We start from the raw sequence: 20,342 nt of genomic DNA on the forward strand, positions 1-20,342 counted from the left end.
TTCTACTGCTAGAAATGAGGAAGCTTCCCTTCATAAAAAAGAAAGAGGTTCATTTTCCAGTGCATGGTTGTTTAGCTTTTGTAACAGTATGTTTCTACTGATCTAAAGACAATTTTTAAAGGTTCACCTACTCATTAAGTAGTATTTTAATACCCAATATATGATGATTTCTTCTTCTCTAATCATTCTGCAAACAGAAACATCAGAACTGGTATTCATGCCTGGTCTGAGAGATTCCCAAATTAGAATAAAATTACCACCTAAATAATTAAATTAAGTTTAGTGATGCTTGAAAAGGAGCTAGGTATCATTATAGAGTAAATGTGATAAAATTAGTACAAAGTATTTAAAGATATCAAGTCAGCCACTTATTTATATAGAGAGAAAATCTGAATCAAGTTTTTGAAATAAGTATTTCTACACTTATATCAAACATCACATAACTTACAGTAAATACTTCCAGTATAGAAATAATTTTTCTGTTGTTCTCAAAGAAGAAAATAATGTAAACTTGAAGAAAATAACACAAACATTAATTCATGGTAACATAGTTGGCTGGAAAAATGCCAGTTTGACCTCGAAGCTTTCCTTCCCACCAGTCAAAATGGGAATCTGTTTTTGATATAACAGTGATCTTGTCTCCAGCTTGAAAATTCAAATCCCCTGGCTGTTGTCCTTGAAAAGAGTACAGTGCTGTCACTTCTATGGGTTGACTTGAACAGCCTAAAACAAGAAGAGATGTGAATTGTCACTGCTTCAGGAGAAAGGCAGGAGCCCTCCCAGTGAGCCATCCGGGAGCAACTGCAGGGCTGGTCTCTGATGTCTGGGGAGAGGGCACCTGGCGGGGCCAGCCTGACTTCACCACATTAACAAACTTATTTTTTCCTTTTAGAAAAATAGCAAATTTTTGGCAACATTCATTCCCCAAGTCCACCAAAATAAGACTGCCTACTATTATATCCTCTATGATGTATTTAGCAAACGTTTGTGGTTCTAGCTGTTTTGATTTTAGTAACTATAAAATTTTTACATTTTCTCCATTTTTATAGCATGGCCACGGACCTCCAAGAATCACAGCTACTCAAAAAGGACTGCTATTTATACTCATGATTATGTCATAAAAAATTCCACTTAAAAAACAAACTCTGTAGTCATCTGTTTTGAGGATTCTAGCTCAGATATATTCTGCTATTTTAACGGGAATTTCCCCATAGCTTTTAGGGATGTTTTCATTTCTGTGCTTACTTGATCCTTTCAAAACAGAGATAAAATTCACATTAGCACATCAGGAAGGTTGTCTACAATGTTTTGAATTTAATATATTATTGGGAAGATAGCTTTGAGAATTGATCCATCAAGTTACTAAGAAATATATTCACAAGAAAATATGAAAAACTGGGCATTCCTGTGTACTCAGCTGCATGGAACTTGATACTTTTGTTTCATAAAGTGCTGTACATAAACTAGATAATTAGATGCTTGGTGACTCTCTCTCAGTGCAGGCAAATATATTAACAACATAAATAACTAAATTCTAACCCAGTGAGTTAGTTGAGCCCCTCATGCTGTACTAATCAATGATCAGAACTTCTTCTTGCCTGTCAGAAATGAAGCCAACATGTTAATGAAGCGCACGGCCTGAGCTGCTGGACAGGCAGCGCGCACAGCTCCTGCGAGTACGTGCTATCTGCTTCAGTCCTCCTGAGGAAAGAGGCCTTGTAATAACGGGTGACTGCATTAAAAGATATAACTGGCATAATTAATTTTTCTGTAATATATTTACAGAATATATTCTGCATATATTTACAGTTCGTACTAGCTTGCTAATTTTAAGGAACTGGGCTGAAAAATGAGAATATTTGCGTATCTGAATGCAAGCAAGCAAAGCCTGCCACGTGGCTCTAGGCACCTCCAGAAGTGCATGAGCTCCAACAGCAGCACGAGCTGTGAGGACACACTGAACCCCACCAGCCTTCACTGTCATGAGATCAGAATGTGAACTGATGAAAATTCACTCTGAAAAGGTTTGTATCAATGAATCTGTTTACAAATTTCGTATACAAAGCTCAATCTCAATTAACCTCAATTCCCAAGTGAAAACCTTCCAGTAGCTCTCTTCCACTTCCCGGATACACCTTCATAATGGGAAAAGTGAATGAGAGCTATGTACATTAGAGAAAGTTCTAGAAGCACAGCCATCTCAACTGCCATTCGCACAGATATCGGTGGCTCTATTTACAGAGATGCAGCAGGCTGAGGGGCACTGTCTGTGTGCATCCCACTTGTCCCCACTCTCAGCGGGCACCACTGCTACTCACATCCCAGAACCTGGAAGTGAGCTGGAGGTGGTCTGTGATTCCAAGGGAGAAAGCTTGGATGAGGACAGGGCTCCCAAACACTCCTGACAGTACATCTCAGGAGCTGAGCAGTTGCAAAGCCATAAATTGTGTTCAACAGATACATTTAGATTTGCCCATGAGGTTTACTTTGTCATGTGAACTTTCAGAGAGAACTGGATTGCTCTTGTGTACGTATCACTGAGATATTTAAACCTCACAAATAATACTGAATGCTTATAATCCTGGGCATCACTGATAACTGAAGGATTTTTGTTGCTTCTGCTACTGTCTTTTTGCCAATTTGGGGATATATTTTATTAAGAATGATTAGAGAAAGAATATATTTGTTATGAATGCTAAAGTAATAAAGACAAAAGATCACAGACTTTCACTCTGAGCTGAAGCTTCCTGATGAAGTTGGGATAGAGCAGAGATGAGAAGGTGGGAAGGGCAACACCAGAGGAACTAGGACAGCAAGGAGGCACTGCGGGGCTAAGGGTCCCTCTTTCCCCTCTAAGTGCTGAGCAGAGGTGAGTCGGATGGGCAGTCAGGAAGATGCCGGTGGGTATGCCAAGGTACTCAGCCCAAGACCCCCGCCTCAGAGATGACTTCCATGAAATAACTTTCTCCACAAAATAACCAACTAAAGGGCTGAAGAGATAGCTCAACGGGCTAGAATGGATGTCTGCATGCAGGAGGCTTGCCAAGCCCAGCAGCAGAAGGTCTCCAAGGCAAGAGTGACCTCCACACACAAAGTTGGGTGCAGCCACTAAGCATCCTTGGATGTGACCTCAAAAGAAAAGAAACAAAACAAGAGTGGCAGACACATAAAAATCTAGAGAAAAATGCATTTTTAAGACCTTTTAGAGAGAGCCGAGACCACAGCACAGCCCAGGGTAAGCCACAAGCCAACAGAACATCTGCACATAGAACACTCATCCTTGAGCTTTGTTCCCTGAGAGAAGAATCATCTGGAAAAGGGCCAGAAGTGTGCAACAAATCATGTAAACTAAACTGGAAGCCAGAGAAAGCCAGAAACCTTAAATCCAGTCATGTCCACAAACCAGCTCCAGCACCATGGAAGCTCTTTCACAGGCCATGATCCAGAGACTCATAAATAAATATCAAGTGAGATCAACAAGTTTCAGAGATTCGCCCGGCCCCTGCACAAGGCTGAGTCAACAAAGTACCCTGGAGGGGTCAGGTGAGCCCAGCATCGGCCCAAACAGGGACCCTGCAGCTAAAAACCTCCATCCTCCACAATTGCCACCGTGCTCCTGGATGAACCTCACTGCTCGGGATGAGCCTCACCCAGAAATTAATCTGGGAAAAACTCAGGTATTTGGGTTGTGACTAAAATCTCCAGGCTTTCACAGAGTCAGGGACAGGCTACCTCCCCCAACTCCCTGTACTTCCAGGAGCCCCGGCAATCACACACATGGCCCAAATCTGCCATCCAGTTAAATATTTAACTCCAGCTGTATCACCCTGTTAAAATTTTGGATTCCTGGAGTGACAGCTCAAACTCTACAACACTGATAAACCAGGAGTAGCACATCAGATTGGATGGATGTACTATAGGAAGTATCCAATCTCAATTAAAAAAATGTCAACACAGAAGGCTTACCCTGTAACAATATTTTGGTAAATCTTATACCAAGGCTTGATAGCTCCATGGTGAGATATAACAATCTTCACTATCTTTCTTCTAAGGAAACACATTTTCATTATTCTTTTAGAAAATTATAACAATCAATATAAAATATATTATTGAGGGCCTGCTACAGGGACAGGCTTAAGGGGTGCTGGGGAAAAGTGGTTATAATGGTGATGGGAAGGTGCAATGGTGGTGGAATTGGTGTTGGTATACTGAATGTCTGTAATAAAAACTTTGTAAACCATAGTGTTTATATAAAGCGTAAGGGGAAAATAAAATTGAGAGGGAAAAAAACCACCCAGAAACTTTAAATCCATCAGAAGAGAATTCTCTTCATGTGACTTTGCTTAAGAGGCATTTAGACATACTTTTACAATTTTTTTAAATGGGCACCTAGTTTTCTGGATAATCTATTTATATGAAGGTCAGATCTCCAGCCATCACTGTCCTGCGACTTGGAGATGGGAACTCTAAGTAGCTGCTCCCCAGCAGTGGAAGCTTTGCCCTCATGGGTTCCACTCACATAAGTGATTGCTAACTCTTTCCCCAAGCAGAGTCCCAAGCAGAGCCCCGGTAGCCGAAAATCTCCAGAACCCAGCCACAGCTCAAGGTCACTCTCCACACTCTCAGACTAGTCTCATGCATGAAGGAACCGCAGAGGAACCCAGGTATGCAGGACCCGTGGATGAGATCTCCAAGCCTGCTCGGATCAGGGCTGGGCCTCCTCCACCCAGACCCCCAGTTTTCCAGTAGCTTGGGAGTCACACACACAAACCACCCAGGCACCATGTAATCTCATCAACAGCCAAGATCCAAAGACTAGAAAATAATGCACCCGGAAGAGAGTGATGCAGTATTTCCTGGAGTGCCTGTAAAAGCAATTTGAGGTCGCTTCCCTCTTGGAGACCCGGTAAGCTATCGAGAGTATCCTGCCCGCACAGTAGAGCCTGGCAAGCTACCCGTGGTGTATTTGATATGCCAAAAACAGTAACAATAACACGTCTCATTCCCCTGACCCTGAAAGAGCCTCCAACACAGCAGAGTTGGAAGGACAAGAGGAGAAGCTGTTAAAATCTCAGGGCTGAGACAAATGGAGACATTACTGGTGCCCACTCGAGCAAGTCAATGAACAACAGGATGACAGTGCTACAGTGCTAACTCTTTCAAAGAGTATTTTCTAAAGTACACTGAAGACAGTTCGAAGCATTGTTTTGCTCCTAGGAAATCCTAGTAAGTTTTATGGATTATTCCCTAGAAACAGAAAAATATTTGAACATGAAGAAAAAACTCCTTAAAAGTGTGAATTTACACCCATGTTCCACCACCTCCACCATGTAAGCTCATCTACCGGCCTTGTTCCAGAATCGCATGAATAAATCTCAAAAGACATCAACTAGCCGCAAAAATTCCTAGGATACCTGTTCCAGCATGGTATCAGGAGACGGGTGGGCCAAGTCCCCACCCCACCACGCCCTAACAGCTGCCTCCTTGCCTTTGCCAGACTGCCCTGTTAGATGCTCTGGATTTTCCAGAGTGACATCTCCAAACTCTACAATACTCACATCCCAGCAGGAACACACCAGATTGAGTAGGAATATAATGGAGAAGCCAACTAATCTCAACTAACAAAAATATTAACACAGAAGCTTGACTTGCAGCAAAAACTTAGTGAACAATCAGACAAGGACTTAATGTCCCCATTGTGAGATATAACAATTTTCAGAAATTTCCTTTTACTGGAATATTTTTTGATCATTACTTTAGCAATTTAGTGGTAACAAGCAATATAAAATAAACTATTGTGGGCCTGCTATGGGTGCCGGCTGGGTGGAAAAATGAAGAGAATGGTCGAGGGGAGGGGACAGTGATTGTGGGATTGGTGCTGGCACACTGAATCCCTTTGACAAATCATCATGTGCAACTCTGCAAACCATGGTGTTTAAAGAAACTGGGGAAAAATGTGAAATTAATGGAAAGGACACACATAAAGAGGCTGTAGGTAGGAAGTTGTTGGCTACAGTTTCCCTACAATCAGCTAGCAAAGGCCCTCGTGGCCAGACCTTAGCGCTCTGTGGAGTGGAGAGGGTACAGCACTGAATCCAGAATGAGGCTTCTCCAGGCAAGGATGCCTGGAAGCCCTGCCCCCCAACCGGGTCTCAAATAGAGTAAGAGAACAGTATAGCATTTGGAAGTAAAATGTTTATTAAAAGATTAATTTGAATATCCCAAATCAAAGAAGGACTGTTGAATAATTTCCCATTTCCCATGATTTTTATAACCAGCCAATTACAACCTTATTATGAAAATACTTTAAGTCATTATGAAATGAATATAATTTTTTTTTTTTGCTTTTTGGGTCACACCCAGCAATTCACAGGGGTTACTCCTGGCTCTGCGCTCAGGAATTACTCCTGGCCATGCTCGGGGGACCATATGGGATGCTGGGAATCAAACCCGGGTTGGCCGCGTGCAAGGCAAACATCCTACCCGCTGTGCTCTTTCTCCAGCCCTGATAGGAATAATTTTTAACATATAGTTTTACTTACCAAGTCTTTCACCAAAGCCAGAAAGTTCAGGATAAAGCTTATATTCATTTCTGGTATCTGCCAAAAAAAGAGGGGGAATTCAGAAAACTTATTAGCATGTTGTATATAAATTATCCAACAATACCAAATCTTGCCCTTATTATGAAAATACGTTTAAGTCATTATAATTGATTAAAAACACTATCATTGATAATGCATTAAATCTAAAGAAATGCCTCATATAGCCAAAAACAAACCAAGCATAAGACAGAGGAGAAAATCCTGCTGTTGGTATAATCCAGAAGTATACAAACTGGATCAGAGAAACAGTTCAGGTGCTAAACACATACTTGCACATAGGAGCCCAAGTTAGATCCCTGGTCCCACATGGCCTCCTACAGGAACTATGTCCTAAACACAGAACCAGGAGTGGCCCCTACCAGTGCTGGGTGTGTGCCCAAAACGGACCAAAAAACCCTTCAGATATATCAATAAGACTTTTTAAAAATTATTTCACATGCACAGGATGATAAATTCTATCGCCAGAAGTTCAAATACCATTTTAGCATCCTACTTTTTTAAGATACTGGTGGCAAAAAAAAAAAAGCCGATTCTTATAAAAACTAGAGTCTAAAAGATGCTTTGCAACAAACAAATTATTTAAATTATTTCTGATATAGAAATAAAAGCAATAACAGTTTTCTATTCCAAAAAATAAATACTTATAAAATAATAAAACAGTAAGAGTCAACTTTTTGTCTGGGTGATAATATCTATGTGATCTTTTAAATAATATTTAATGCTAATATTTATCACTATTGTTATAAATTCAGAGGACAATTCCATTAGATTTTTTTTTCAGCTTTGTTCAAGAAAGGAAAAGGCCCTCCCGTTGATCATCGATTTGCTCGAGCGGGCCCAGTAACGTCTCCATTGGAGACTTTGTTGTTACTGTGTCTGGCATATCGAATACTCTCGGTAGCTTGCCGGGCTCTCCGAGAGGGGAAAATCACCTCGTAACAAAGCACTTCTGGCTCATTAGAACTACGCCCTCACTGCGCCATTATTAGGATTCACACTTCCAGTAGGGTTACTGCTCTCATACGTGGGTGGCAGTAGTACCGGACAATTCAGGACAGTCTGGGTCTACGCTGAGCACAGACATGAAAGGGTGATTCAGAATAAATGAGTGCTTTCGCCAGCATTAATAAAGAACATGTCTGAAGCTAGAGGTATAGAATTTATTTCTGAAATTCTGGCTCATAAATTCTGGCCCTCTGACATTGTCCATGAGCCCCTAAGGTACCCACATACCCTCTGATATTTTCCATGTACCCCTAAGGTATCTACATACTCTCTGATGCTCTTCATGTACTTTCTAAAGCACCCTTTTAACAACTTTTCATGTACCTGTACTTTGAAGATACTAGCCTGAGAATTTTGTGTACATAATAATATTAATATATAAATTGGCAAATTGGAGAAGAAGAAACAAAAGCAAATTTTAAAAAATTGATGTGGCAAGTGGTAAAAGCACATGGCTGGTATACAGGAAACCCTAATTTGATCCCTGATAACACAAAACTAAAACCAAATATCCTGAATAAAAACTGTGCAGAAATTAGATTGTAAGTAGGTGACAAGACATAAGACAAAACATATGCAAATTATGATTTTAACTATTAGAAAAAAGCACCTTCAAATATAAATGATAAAACATATTCCATTTAATACGTCACTATCACCGTCCTCCCGTTGTTCACTGATTTGCTCAAGCGGGCCCAGTAACATCTCCACTGGAGACTTTGTTGTTACTGTGTTTGGTATATCAAATATATCACGGGTAGCTTGCCAGGCTCTGCCGAGTGGGCGAGATACTCTCGGTAGCTTGCCGGGCTCTCCGAGAGGGGCGGAGGAATCGAACTCGGGTCGGCTATGTTGGCTGCGTGCAAGGCAAACACCCTACCGCTGTGCTATTGCTCCAGCCCATTTAATACAGATAATCAAAATTATCATACACGTGGGAGTGAATTTAATCACAAAGGCAAAGAAACAATGAAATCCTATAAAAACATAAAATAATCTAAAATGGGAAAAGAATGGAAAGATTATTCTACCGATGTCAAATTAACTAACATATACATACATGTTATTGTAATTAAGACCTTAAAAAAGCATAGAATATAAAATACTATTACTTTAACTAAAATTGAATATTAGAGGGGGAATAATTAATAAAATTATGTTAAAAATGCAATGAAGTATTAGTATCCAGTAACTGCAAAAATAAAAATACTGCAAGAAAATCTAGATCCTAAATACAGGGTTGTATAGAAAGTGGGAATGCCATAAAAATGATTGAAAAATACAAAATCTATATTTAGAAGATGCTTATTCCTACATAAAATTTAAAACTTTCATATAGCAAAATATAAAAATAAGATCCACAGTACACATAGAAATAAACGCAACTTAGGTTACAACAAACCCCTATTTAATACATAAAGTGCTTGAGAAAATAAAGAATCTATAGGAAAAGAGTGAACCAGTAAAATGAAGACCTTTCAGAAAAGAATAAATCCAAAATATTAGCAATTCATTATATGAAAAAGCTTATGGCACTAATAGAAAAATGAAAATGCAATCTGACAACAATGAGATACAAGTAACCTTCAAACTTACTGAGAAATGCCTCAACACTAATAATGATGAAAATGTATATGGGGGTGTATGTCGTGAGAGGTGCATGTGGCAGGGAGTGTCCATGGTGGGGAATGTGTATGGTGGGGCATATACGTGGCAGGGAGGGCATACAATAGGGGATGTACATGGTGGGGAACATACATGACATGTATGAGATGAGTTGTGCATGGTGAGGAACGTATATGGTGGAGAGTGCACATGGTAGGAAGTAGACATGGGATCATGTATATGACGGGAAATGTACATGGTGAGGAATGTATATGACAGGGCATGGACATGCTGAGGGTGTATGGTGGGGAATAAATATGATGGCATGGACATGGGGATAGTACATAAGGTGGAGAATGTATACAATGATGAGTGTACATGGTAGAGAGTACCCATAGTGGGGTATGGATATGCTAGGGAGTTTGTATGGGGGAATTAGTATATGAAGAGGTATCTGTATTGTGGGAGTTTTATTTGGCAACAACATACATGAAAGGGAAAGGGAAAGCCAACATGGCCCAACATACATGGCAGGGAATACAGATGCAGGATTGAATAAGATGAAGACTGTTACAGTGGGGAGTATTATAGTGAGAGACTAATGATAGGACTGGTGTAGTCATAACATCTTTGAAAGAGCAATCTACCAAGTCTGATTAAAAAAATTTTTTTAATTCTGGAGCAGGAGAGAAAATACACTGGATTAGGTACTTGATTTGCTTGTAGCTGACTCAGGTTCTATCACTGGCACCACATATGGTCTCTGAGCACTGCCAGGAGTGACCCCTGAGTGAAGAGACAGCAGCAAGCCCTGAGGACAGATGGGTATACAAAAAAAATCTATTTAATCCTGTCATAATCATTCCTGGTAATTATCTTTTTTAAAAGATGACAGTGTGTAGATACATTAACTTAAAAATATATTAATTGTGGCACTGTCTGGCATGTAAAAAAGGCCAAAATAAGTTAATACCTATCAGTAATACAGTAGCTAAATCTATAAATATGTACCGTAAAATATTAAATAGTCATTGTGCTATATCAGTTGACTTCTAAGATTTTCATGAAGTGTGGTTGAGCATAACAACCAAAATATATATGTATATATATATAAAGTAATATGTGTACAACAGAATAGCATTTTTGTGAGACAACAACAAATATCAATCCAAGTGTATCTGAGTATCTCCATATACCATGTGTATCTGTATACCATGTATATTTGTGTATCTCTGTGTACCATATGATCTGTGTACTCTGTATACCATATGTATCTGTGAAGGCACAGCATGCATTCATTCACAAGAACTTCTGGAATAAGCATGAAAGTGTGCGGTATCTGCTGAGACAGAGAAGAAAGTAGAAATAAATGAATAAAAGAAAAAAGAAACTGCATTTGAAACTATTTATAAGCATCTGTAGGCGGGGGTTGAAGCAATAGTACAGAAGGGCCCTTGCCTAGCATACAGCCACCCCGGGTTTGATCCCCGGCATTCCTATGGTCCTCTGAGCCCCACCAGGAATTATTCCTGAGTGCAGAGCCATAGTATCCCCTGAGCATCACTGGGTGGGGCCCCAAAACAAAACATACAAAAAAAGAGTCTATATGTGTTAATATAAAAATGATAAATTCAAGGAGATATAAAAAAATTACAAAACTGGGTTTTTTGGTTTGGAGTATTTTTTTTTTTATTTTTGGTTTGGGTTTTTTTTTTGCCACACCCAGCTGTGTGTAGGACTAACTCCTGGCTCTTCACTCAAGGATCACTCCTGGTGGTGTTTGGAGAATCATCTGGGGTGACAGGTATCAAACCACGGTCAACCACATAAAAGGCAAACACCCTATCTGCTGTGCTGTCACTCTTAGAAAATACTGTGTGGTAGTTGTTTGTTTGGGGTGACACACCCATCGGTGTGCAGGGCTTACTTCTGGTGTGGCACTCAGGGATCACACTTGATGGGGTTCAGGACACCATATGCGACACTGGATATCAAACCCAGGTCTGCTACATGCAAGACAAGCGGCTTACCAGCTGTACTATCCTTCCAGTCTTGATGAAGAAGTTTTAAGAATTATATATTTTAAAACATAGATTCAGGGCTGGAGAGATAGGATGATGGGCTGAATACATAGTTTGCATGCAAGAGGCCCTGGTTTGATCCCTGGCACCACATGGTCCCCTGAGTACTGCCAGGAGCAACCCCAAACACTGAGCCAAGAGTAGCCCCTGAACACCTGTGTGTGTGGTCCCCAAACCAAAATAAATGAAACATAGATGCAGTCAAATTTTATGTATTTACTCGACATGAAGTAAAAAATAGATTCAGTGCCCACATCTTGTTGTCCATCAGAAATATGAGACCAAGCAAATGAGTCATCCCAAGATAACAGAATACAGACTTTTAAGGGGGTTGGGGGACTAGATAACAAAGAAGAGTCAGCTGGTTTCTGAGGTTCTTCCTGATAGTAGCAAACAGTGGCAAGTACAAGCCCTGCTAGGAATCGGTCTGAGAGACAACACGGGAAGTGGGGAAGATGGGAACAAAGCATGAAGGGGCAGGCAGCTTCCGAGGCTCTTCTTAGGCTCTCAGACTCAGACTTAGGCACTGAGTCCTGGCACTTAGCCTCCTCCTCCCATAAACCACCATTATTTTTCACAGAGGGTTTATCTCCCAGACTGACAGCTCTTTAAAGGCAAGGCAAAAGTCAGAGTCTGATGGGTGCTCTCAAAGGCTCAGTGCGTCTTGCACAATGATCAGAAAACATAAATATACTACAAACTATAAACATATAAGCTATATATGTACATAAAAACATGATAAGCAGAAACACAGGAAACATGACCTACTTTACCATATGACCATTTACTGTCACCTCTCTGTAGGAAATGCAAATCTCAAGTGTCTTCCATAAACATGAGCACCAGAAAGAAAGCTAACATCCAAGACTTGGTATCTTATAAATTTAGTCTATTTTAGAACCAATTTATGAAATCCTGAGCTCCTAAGAATGCACAATAAAATTTATATATTTGAAGTGAACAGGTGAGTGCCCCACCTCAGCTCTTTCAGACACAGCCTGGAGCTGGGACAACAGGACCCCACCCTGAAGCCCCAGCAGAGCCCCTCCCCAAGGATCTTCTGGCTGTCCAATCTGCTGCTTCCCAGTGGCTTCCCAGCCCTGTCAGTTAGGAGAGACTCTAAGGGGACCAGATGGAGCCCTAAATTCATCTTGTACTGCCAGAGTACTGGAATGCGTGACTGGAGATTTCTACTCATTCAACTTCATACGGAAGACACTAATATCCCTATGGAAAACCACAATCCTGGGTATCCCTCAGAGCCTCCAGGGGCTGATTCCCTAGGAGTGCTCTCATGGAAGTGGACTATGAAAGTTCACCCCAGAAAATAGTTGACACAATGTGGAAGTTGCATAAAATCCCACCAAGCCCAAGAAGTGAAGATGATAGCCTAGAAGACTCTAACGCACCAACCAGCCCTATAACCTCTCAGATAGACTTCGGGGACAACTGAGCTCAAGGAAATCATGGTACAGGTTCAAGGAGGCATGAGAGCAGATGTGAGATGACCTCCAGAAGAGACAGGACTGAAGACTTTGATGGTGAAATGAAGACTCAATAGTAGAGAGACAATGGCTGAGGAAAAAATTAGTGAGCTCCATGATGAGACGTGGAAAACCTCTATAAACCAACAAAAGATGAAAATCTACAAAGAAATTAACAGCACACCAGATAACTATGGGATAAATTCAGATAAATGATAGAATCATCAGAATCCCCGAGCAATAGGACCAAGAACCAGCAGTCCAAGCTACATGCAAAAAAATGGGCGCAGACCTCTACCTAACACCATGCACAAAATGGATTAAAGACCTCAACATCAGACCAGAATCCATTAGGTACATTGAAGACAAGATTGGCAAAACCCTCCATGACATTAAAGCTAAAGATATCTTTTAAGGTAACACCATTGGCCAAACAAGTGGAAACAGAGATAAACAAATGGGACTACTTTAAACTGAGAAACTTCTACACCTCAAAAGATACAGTGACCAGAATACAAAGGCAGTCTACAGAATGGGAAAGGATATTTACCCAATATCCAACTGATAAGGGGTTGATATCAAGGATTTACAAAGCACTGGTTGAACTCCACAAGAAGAAAATATCCAACCCCATCAGAAAATGGGGAGATGAAATGAACAGAAACTTTCTATAAGAAGAAATCTGAATGGTCAAAAGGCACATGAAAAAATGATTATCATCAGTAATCATCAGGGAGATGCAGATCAAAACAGCAATGTGATATCATCTCACACCACAGAGATTAGCCCACATCAAAAAGAACAAAAGCAACCGGTATTGGCACGGATGTGGGAGAAAAGGGACCCTCCTTCACTGCTGGTGGGAATGCCGACTGGTTCAGCCCTTTTGGAAAACAGTATGGATGCTTCTCAAAAAATTAGAAATTGAGCTCCCATTTGACCCAGCAAGACCACTTCTGGGCATATATCCCAGAGATGCAAAACAGTATAGTAGAAATGACATCTGCACTTTTATATGTTCAATGTTTAGCCAAATAGCCAAAATCTGGAAAAAAACCTAGTGCCCAAGAATAGACAACTGGTTAAAGAAACTTTGGTACTTCTACACAATGGAATACTATACAGCTGTTAGAAAGGATGAAGTCATGAAATTTTCATATAGGTGGATCACCATGGAGAGTATCATGTTAAGTGAAATGAGTCAGAAAGAGAGAAACAGACATAGAAAGGTTGCACTATTTTTTGGAATATAAAGTAACAGAATGGGAGACTAACACTCAAGAATAGTAGAGATAAGTACCAGAAGGATCACTCCACAGCTTAGAAGCTGACCTCACATGCTGGGGGAAAAGGCAGCTCAGATAGAGAAGAGATCACCAAGTAAAGGGTGCTAGGAGGACTCGCTAGGGATGGGAGATGCGGACTGAAAATAGACCATAGACCAAACATGATGGCCACTTAACACCTCTATTGCAAACCACAACACCCAAAAATAGAGAGAGAGCAAAAGGAAATACCCTGCCACAGAAGCGGGTTAGGATGGAGGGGATGGGCTGGGGGTGGTAGGAGGGATGCTGGGACCAATGGTGGTGGGAAATGGGCAATGGTGGAGGGATGGGTACTCGATCATTGTATGATTGAAACACAAGCACAAAAGTTTGTAAGCCTGTAACTGTACCTCATGGTTATTCACTAATTTAAAAAAAAAACAGTCCAAGAAGTCCTAGATGAAAATTTCCCAGAACTGCCATGCACCCAGATTCAAGAGGCCTGAAGGGTCCCCAAGAGGGATCCGAATGGAAAACTTCCAAGACACATTGTGATCAAAATGACAAAAACCAAGACAGAGACAGAATATTACAAGCAACAAGACCAAAGAAGAGCTCACATACAAAGGAAATCCCTTTAAGATTCACAACATACATACCAATGAAACTTTACCAGTGAAAAAATAATGGTGTTGGCTGGAGCGATAGCATAGCGGTAGGGCATTTGCCTTGCACTGTTTGATTCCTCTGCCCCTCTTGGAGAGCCCGGCAAACTACCTGTGACGCATACTCGATATGCCAAAAACAGTAACAACAAGCCTCACAATGGAGACGTAAGTCGGCCCTCTCGAGCAAATCGATGAATGGGAAGACACTGCTACAGTGCTACAGTGCTGTAATTAAAAAGCTGAATGGCACTGAGACAATGGTAGAGAAAAGTGGACAGTGGAGGGTGTGGTACTACTATGTTTTATGTAAGGAATACTAACATTATCAGTACTGTAAATCACAGTGCCTAAAATTAAAATAATTAGCACTGTAGCGCTATCCTCCCGTTGTTCATCGATTTTCTTGAGTGGGCGCAGTAACGTCTCCATTCTGAGACTTGTTGTCACTGTGTTTGGCATGTTGAATACGTCACGGGTAGCTTGCCAGGCTTTGCCATGCGGGCGAGATACTCTCGGTAGCTTGCCGGGCTCTCCGAGAGGGGCGGAGGAATCAAACCCAGCTCAGCCGGGCCGGCTGCATGCAAGGCAAATGCCCTACCACTGTGCTATCTTTCCAGCCCAAAATAATTAAAATTTTTAAATTAAAAATTATATATATAGATATATAGATATATAGGTTTGGGGGCAACAATCAGCAGTGCTCAAGCTTACTCCTGGTTCTGTGCTCAAAGATAACTCCTGGCAGGGCTCGGAGGACCATATGTGCCACCGGGGATCAAACCTGCTTCAGCCATAGAGTTCGATCAGCTGTTCTATCTCTCTGGCACAAAAATTTCTATTTTTTCCATTTCAAATCTAAATGGCCGCTAGAAAAAAAATGATAAATGAGAAGATCTTTATAGATTTATTTCTATAATTTATAAAATTTAGATATCCTTGTAAATTTCCTTCTCTCTGAAAAGTCATTGTCTGAATGAAAACAAGTTTTCACTGAGACTGCCCCATGTAGAGGAGGCTTCTAAATATATGATGTGATATTTTTAAACACATAATTTTTTTCCTCACTTAAGTATTAGTTCTTCTATTTGGCTCCAAAGTTTAACAAAGTGGCTTATTTTGAACGATACTTAATAATTAATTAGAGCTGTACTTAAATCACAACAAAAATATTTACTTTGAGAATCAGAGTTCACTTGGACCTGTGCAGAGGAACGCTGGGGTCTTGACAAAGGTTCTGGAGGTAACTCTCTAGCCTGGAAGGAACAAAAAAAAGACAGAATTTTAAAAGCTTCATGTTGTGCTTAGGAGCACGTAAGACCTTGCTTTTGAATGAACTCATGTGACAGATGAACCTAGCACTTATTGACCATGCACAGCAGGTTAGACAACAGCAGGCACATGTCCACAGGCTGCTTTTTTGTGCGTCTGGATGCCTCCTTCACCCCAGACCACTGACAACCTATGCAAGTACATCAAGTACAACCTATGCAAGTGTGAGGACTAGCTCAGCAGCCAGTGAGCCAGAAGTGGCCACTAGAGCTGAGTGCTTCTGTTCTGCACAGGGGAAAGCCAACGAGGCAGTGGTGGCACCACGCTGACCGGTCCACAGATCTCCCAAGCAACTTCTGCAGCACTATGTAGAACGCCAAGGACTCTGCACGGAGAAACCCAACCACGGGAAACATTTCTCCTTCAAATAGGTGAAGATTAAAGGTCAAAGTTGCACGGCAGTTTCACAAGAACTTTTTGTAAGTGAGATTATAAAGGAAGTGTAGCAAGGTATTAAGAATGAGGCAACCAGAAAAGAATTTTCTAGCTTCCTTGTGACTGAGAGAAAAATGAGCATCAAACATTACAGGCTTCCTCTGCTCCTTTGCTGCTTTTCTTGCATTGATGCGCTGTCCTTCGTGTTCATACTTTTCAGTAAAAGAATCAAGAATCTCATAAAGATCTTCAGCTTGGGCAGGCCGTGGTATATCTCCAAACAAAATATCGTAAGCACGGATATCTCGGCAATAAAATCTAATGAGGAAGAACAGATTATGACACTCTTTTAATAGATATAGGCCTTTTCTAGAGTTCAGTGTAGAAAAAAGTCCTGTGTGTGTGCATTTACTCGGAGAGTAGGTAGGGCCCTTCATATATTTACTTTCAAACTCCTTCTACAAGCCATGGCCCGTGTCCTATCCCAGAATCATCCCCCCTCTCAAAACTCACTTTGAGAAGCAAATATCACAGAGATTTGGACAACCTTCAAACAATAATAAAAGAAATCATCACACATATATCCATACAATAAATACACAAAATATGTATAAACATGTAAACCCACACATGTACCCACATATACAAATACACGTATACATGCACATAGTGAGAAAAAGCATACACATATCCACACATACACGTATGTATATATAGACATAGGCAAACACATATAGACAAACATATCAGCACTTATATACAAATATACCTATAAAAACATGCATCCTCATAGATTATTTTTAAGTTTATTAGAATAATGGTGCCAATAGAGGGCTTTGTAATCTCCTTTGGTGACTAGGGGTGATGTTGGACAACAGCTAGCCAGGTTCAGGGGTTATTCTGTGCTAGGAAGTCACTTCTGGCAGTGCTCGGGGACCATACGATATGCCAAGGATTGAACCCAGGATCAAATTATATGCAAGGCAAGCGGCTTACCCTCTGTCCTATTTCTCTGGACCTGGCTTTGTAACTTACTAAACTGCTGATGTGAATCAAAATTATTTAGCGATTTGCCTTGAATTTTTGGAAGCCCTGCACTTGTTAAGAAGTGCACTTGATTTGGTTTACCTGGGATTTAGATGAGCATTAGTTTCATAGTCTTCTGAAGTTCTAGAATCAGAAGTTCCTAAAAGCATCCTTAATTCATCATTCCCAAATTAGTAAAGCCAGAAGTAAGACTTTTCAAAGGCAAAGGGTTCTGAAAATTTGTTTTTCCCTATTCTTCCTATCTTCTCGAGCTTGCAGCTGAATCTGGTGTCAGATACACAAGGGAACCCTTGAATGGAACAAAAACTTAAAGATACTAAGTGGGAAAACTGAATTGACAATTGAACATATTATCATTATTATATGGCAAAAACAAAGGAAAATTACGCGGAAAAATTATGCTGAGGTAAATGCTGAAAGGCAATTAAGCAAAATGAAATTAGGGTCATCTTAAAGGAGTAGAATTTTTTTCTTTGTTTTTTCAAATTTTCTATAAGTATACTTATAGATATATATAACTTTCATGTAAAAGTATGTGATATTCTATTTTGAAAAATTTGCTAAAAATGTTAAAGTGACAGTACATTGAGCACCTTTATAAGTCTTAGATTTACTAGATTTTAAGTTCCTTCTACACAACACTTTTTTTATATTGAATTTTTTAAACATAAAAACTTAGAGTTATACACTGTTGTAGTAAAAAGAAATATGTAAGTCTATGAAGTGTTATTTTATTATCACATGCTTTAAAAGTAAATTAAAATTATGTTTTGTACTTACTTTCGATTAGTTTCTTTCCTTTCAATCAAACAGCTACCTTCCAAAGATATGCCAGCAAAGAGTCCCCTTGATTTGCAGTATGTAAAGACAGCTGCAGAGCTTCTGAGGGCAACATTTCCCTCCAAATTCCTGCAAAATCCAAGGCTCTGTATCACACCTAGAAGAGCACTGCCTGAAGCCCCATCTGAGACAGAGTCAAAACTGTCTTTGTCGTTAGTGTGTTGGAGTGTTTTGCTTTGTGCAGGCTCGCTGGGTGGCTGAGGGGAAGGACATATCCTAGAAACCTTTCCAGAAGGATGTGACCCATCCCAGGACTGACTGAATCATAGTATACTGGATTCACTTAACACTGAATTTTCCCAGAACTACGAACTCTATTTATTTGTCTGTTTTCATTTGGTTTTGGGTACTCCAGACTTACTCTTGGCTCTACGCTCAGTGATCACTCCTGGCAGTGTGCAGTGGACCATATGTGGTACCAGGGATCAAACCCAGGCTGCCTGCATACAAGTCAAGTGTCCTAACCACTGTACTATCACTCTGGCCCAAATTAAAAAACCCTTTTAGATCATTTACTTTGTGTGACTTTTATAAGCAGTCTGGGTTTCAAATATGTTTAAGTTGCTCTATTAACCAAAGTACTATTCTTCCTGAATAGAGAATAAGAATATACATACTTGTATGTAAACATCAAGTAACAGGCATATTTTATTTTTTAGAATTTTTCTTATTTAAAAAAAAAGACATTTTCCTCTTCTGATCAATGATGCTCAACTTATTTATCAGGTAATAAAAACAGACTATCCTTGCATCTTTTAAACTTAAAAGTAAATTTTATGTCAAATTTCAGTAGATACACTAGCCTATATTTTTGACCTATATTTTCAAAATATTAAGTTTCTTATGTGTGGACTATGTAATGTTCATATTTTATCACACAGGCTGTGTTTTGCAAACTTCTTATTTATAAACAACATTAAACCTTCTGGGAAATTTTTATTCTAACTCAAGTATTTTGTTAATGAAAAACAATATACCATTTTAAAACCTTTACTATCCAAGAGCTGTTCAACAAGTACTACAAAAAAAAAACTCACCTTCCTAAGGGCCCAACTGCCACAGTGAAATTCCCTCCAAGAGTCAGGTTGCCGCCCTTTGCAAAAGCTTCTACTGCTCTGTCGTAATTCAAAATGATGACCAAATCTGACACCTAAAACGTAGAAGCCCACTTACTTCAAAATAATTATGTATAAATATTACTGAACATATACTGAAAAACACTCAAATTTGCATTCTACATGGTAGTTGTATGGATGTGTGATGGAAAGAGAGGGTTCACAAGAGGGAGAGGCAACCCCACTCTGAGTTGAGGCTACGAGCATCGACATCCAGCTTCTGGGAACTCTCCTGGCATCTTCTCCCACAGGTTGTCCAGAAGGGGTGACACAAATTCCTGAGGTCAGTTCACTATACACATCAGACTTGGGGGAGATGGAAAGTGCTCCCTCAAGTTAGACACTCCAAGAAAGCCAAGTCAAAGAGCATGAGCTGGAATAGGGCCCTTGGACCAAGAAATAGAGGGCTGGGTCTCAACCTGGGCCACTCTCAACCTGGCTCTCTGGGGAGGCCACATTCTTCTACACAGGAAGGGTTCACAGCACACTTTACTTAGCTTATCAGGGAGATAAATTATAATTTATAACTAGTGAAGGTGTTAATGCATCAACCATTTTTTAACTTTCCATGTAAAAGAAAAAACAAAGAGAGGCTATTCGAGGCAGGTCCGGTCCTGTGGTGAGCACGGCCAGTAATCTTCTTATGGAACTGGTTGGTGAATGAGAACAATGAATTCTCCAACCTTTGACTGGCCTAGGTTACACCCAGGAGCACAGTTGACAGAGCACAGAGGTCATTAGTTATGTGGAGGCTGAGAATGGGCGTAGAGTATCACCTGGTACTTTGGCCCATATTGACAAGCAATACAGGCCTTGGAGAAGCAGAGTCAGGTCATGGATGAGAGGTAAAAAGTCAAGTCTCAGACCTTCTCATCTCTACTTGGGAGAGGCATTTTACCACTTAATAATTAGCCCCCAGGCAA

At 40.3% G+C, this 20,342-nt stretch overlaps 1 protein-coding gene across 1 annotated transcript in view; it reads right to left on the bottom strand.

Moving 5' to 3' along the window:
- Nucleotides 1-233: 233 nt before the first annotated feature.
- Nucleotides 234-20,342, bottom strand: part of SH3YL1 (SH3 and SYLF domain containing 1) — a 41,674-nt gene continuing 21,565 nt past the window's right edge. Inside the window, exons 5-10 of the mRNA XM_056130578.1 lie at nucleotides 19,342-19,454; nucleotides 18,245-18,373; nucleotides 16,570-16,735; nucleotides 15,888-15,966; nucleotides 6,543-6,599; nucleotides 234-723 (exon numbers count right to left, since the gene is read on the bottom strand). Of these exons, the coding sequence (XP_055986553.1) occupies nucleotides 533-723; nucleotides 6,543-6,599; nucleotides 15,888-15,966; nucleotides 16,570-16,735; nucleotides 18,245-18,373; nucleotides 19,342-19,454 (735 nt within the window). The 3' untranslated portion in view covers nucleotides 234-532. The remainder of the gene's footprint in view (nucleotides 724-6,542; nucleotides 6,600-15,887; nucleotides 15,967-16,569; nucleotides 16,736-18,244; nucleotides 18,374-19,341; nucleotides 19,455-20,342) is intronic.

The sequence above is a fragment of the Sorex fumeus genome, unplaced genomic scaffold, assembly GCF_029834395.1.
Source record: "Sorex fumeus unplaced genomic scaffold, SorFum_2.1 ptg000079l, whole genome shotgun sequence".
Taxonomy (NCBI): domain Eukaryota; kingdom Metazoa; phylum Chordata; class Mammalia; order Eulipotyphla; family Soricidae; genus Sorex; species Sorex fumeus.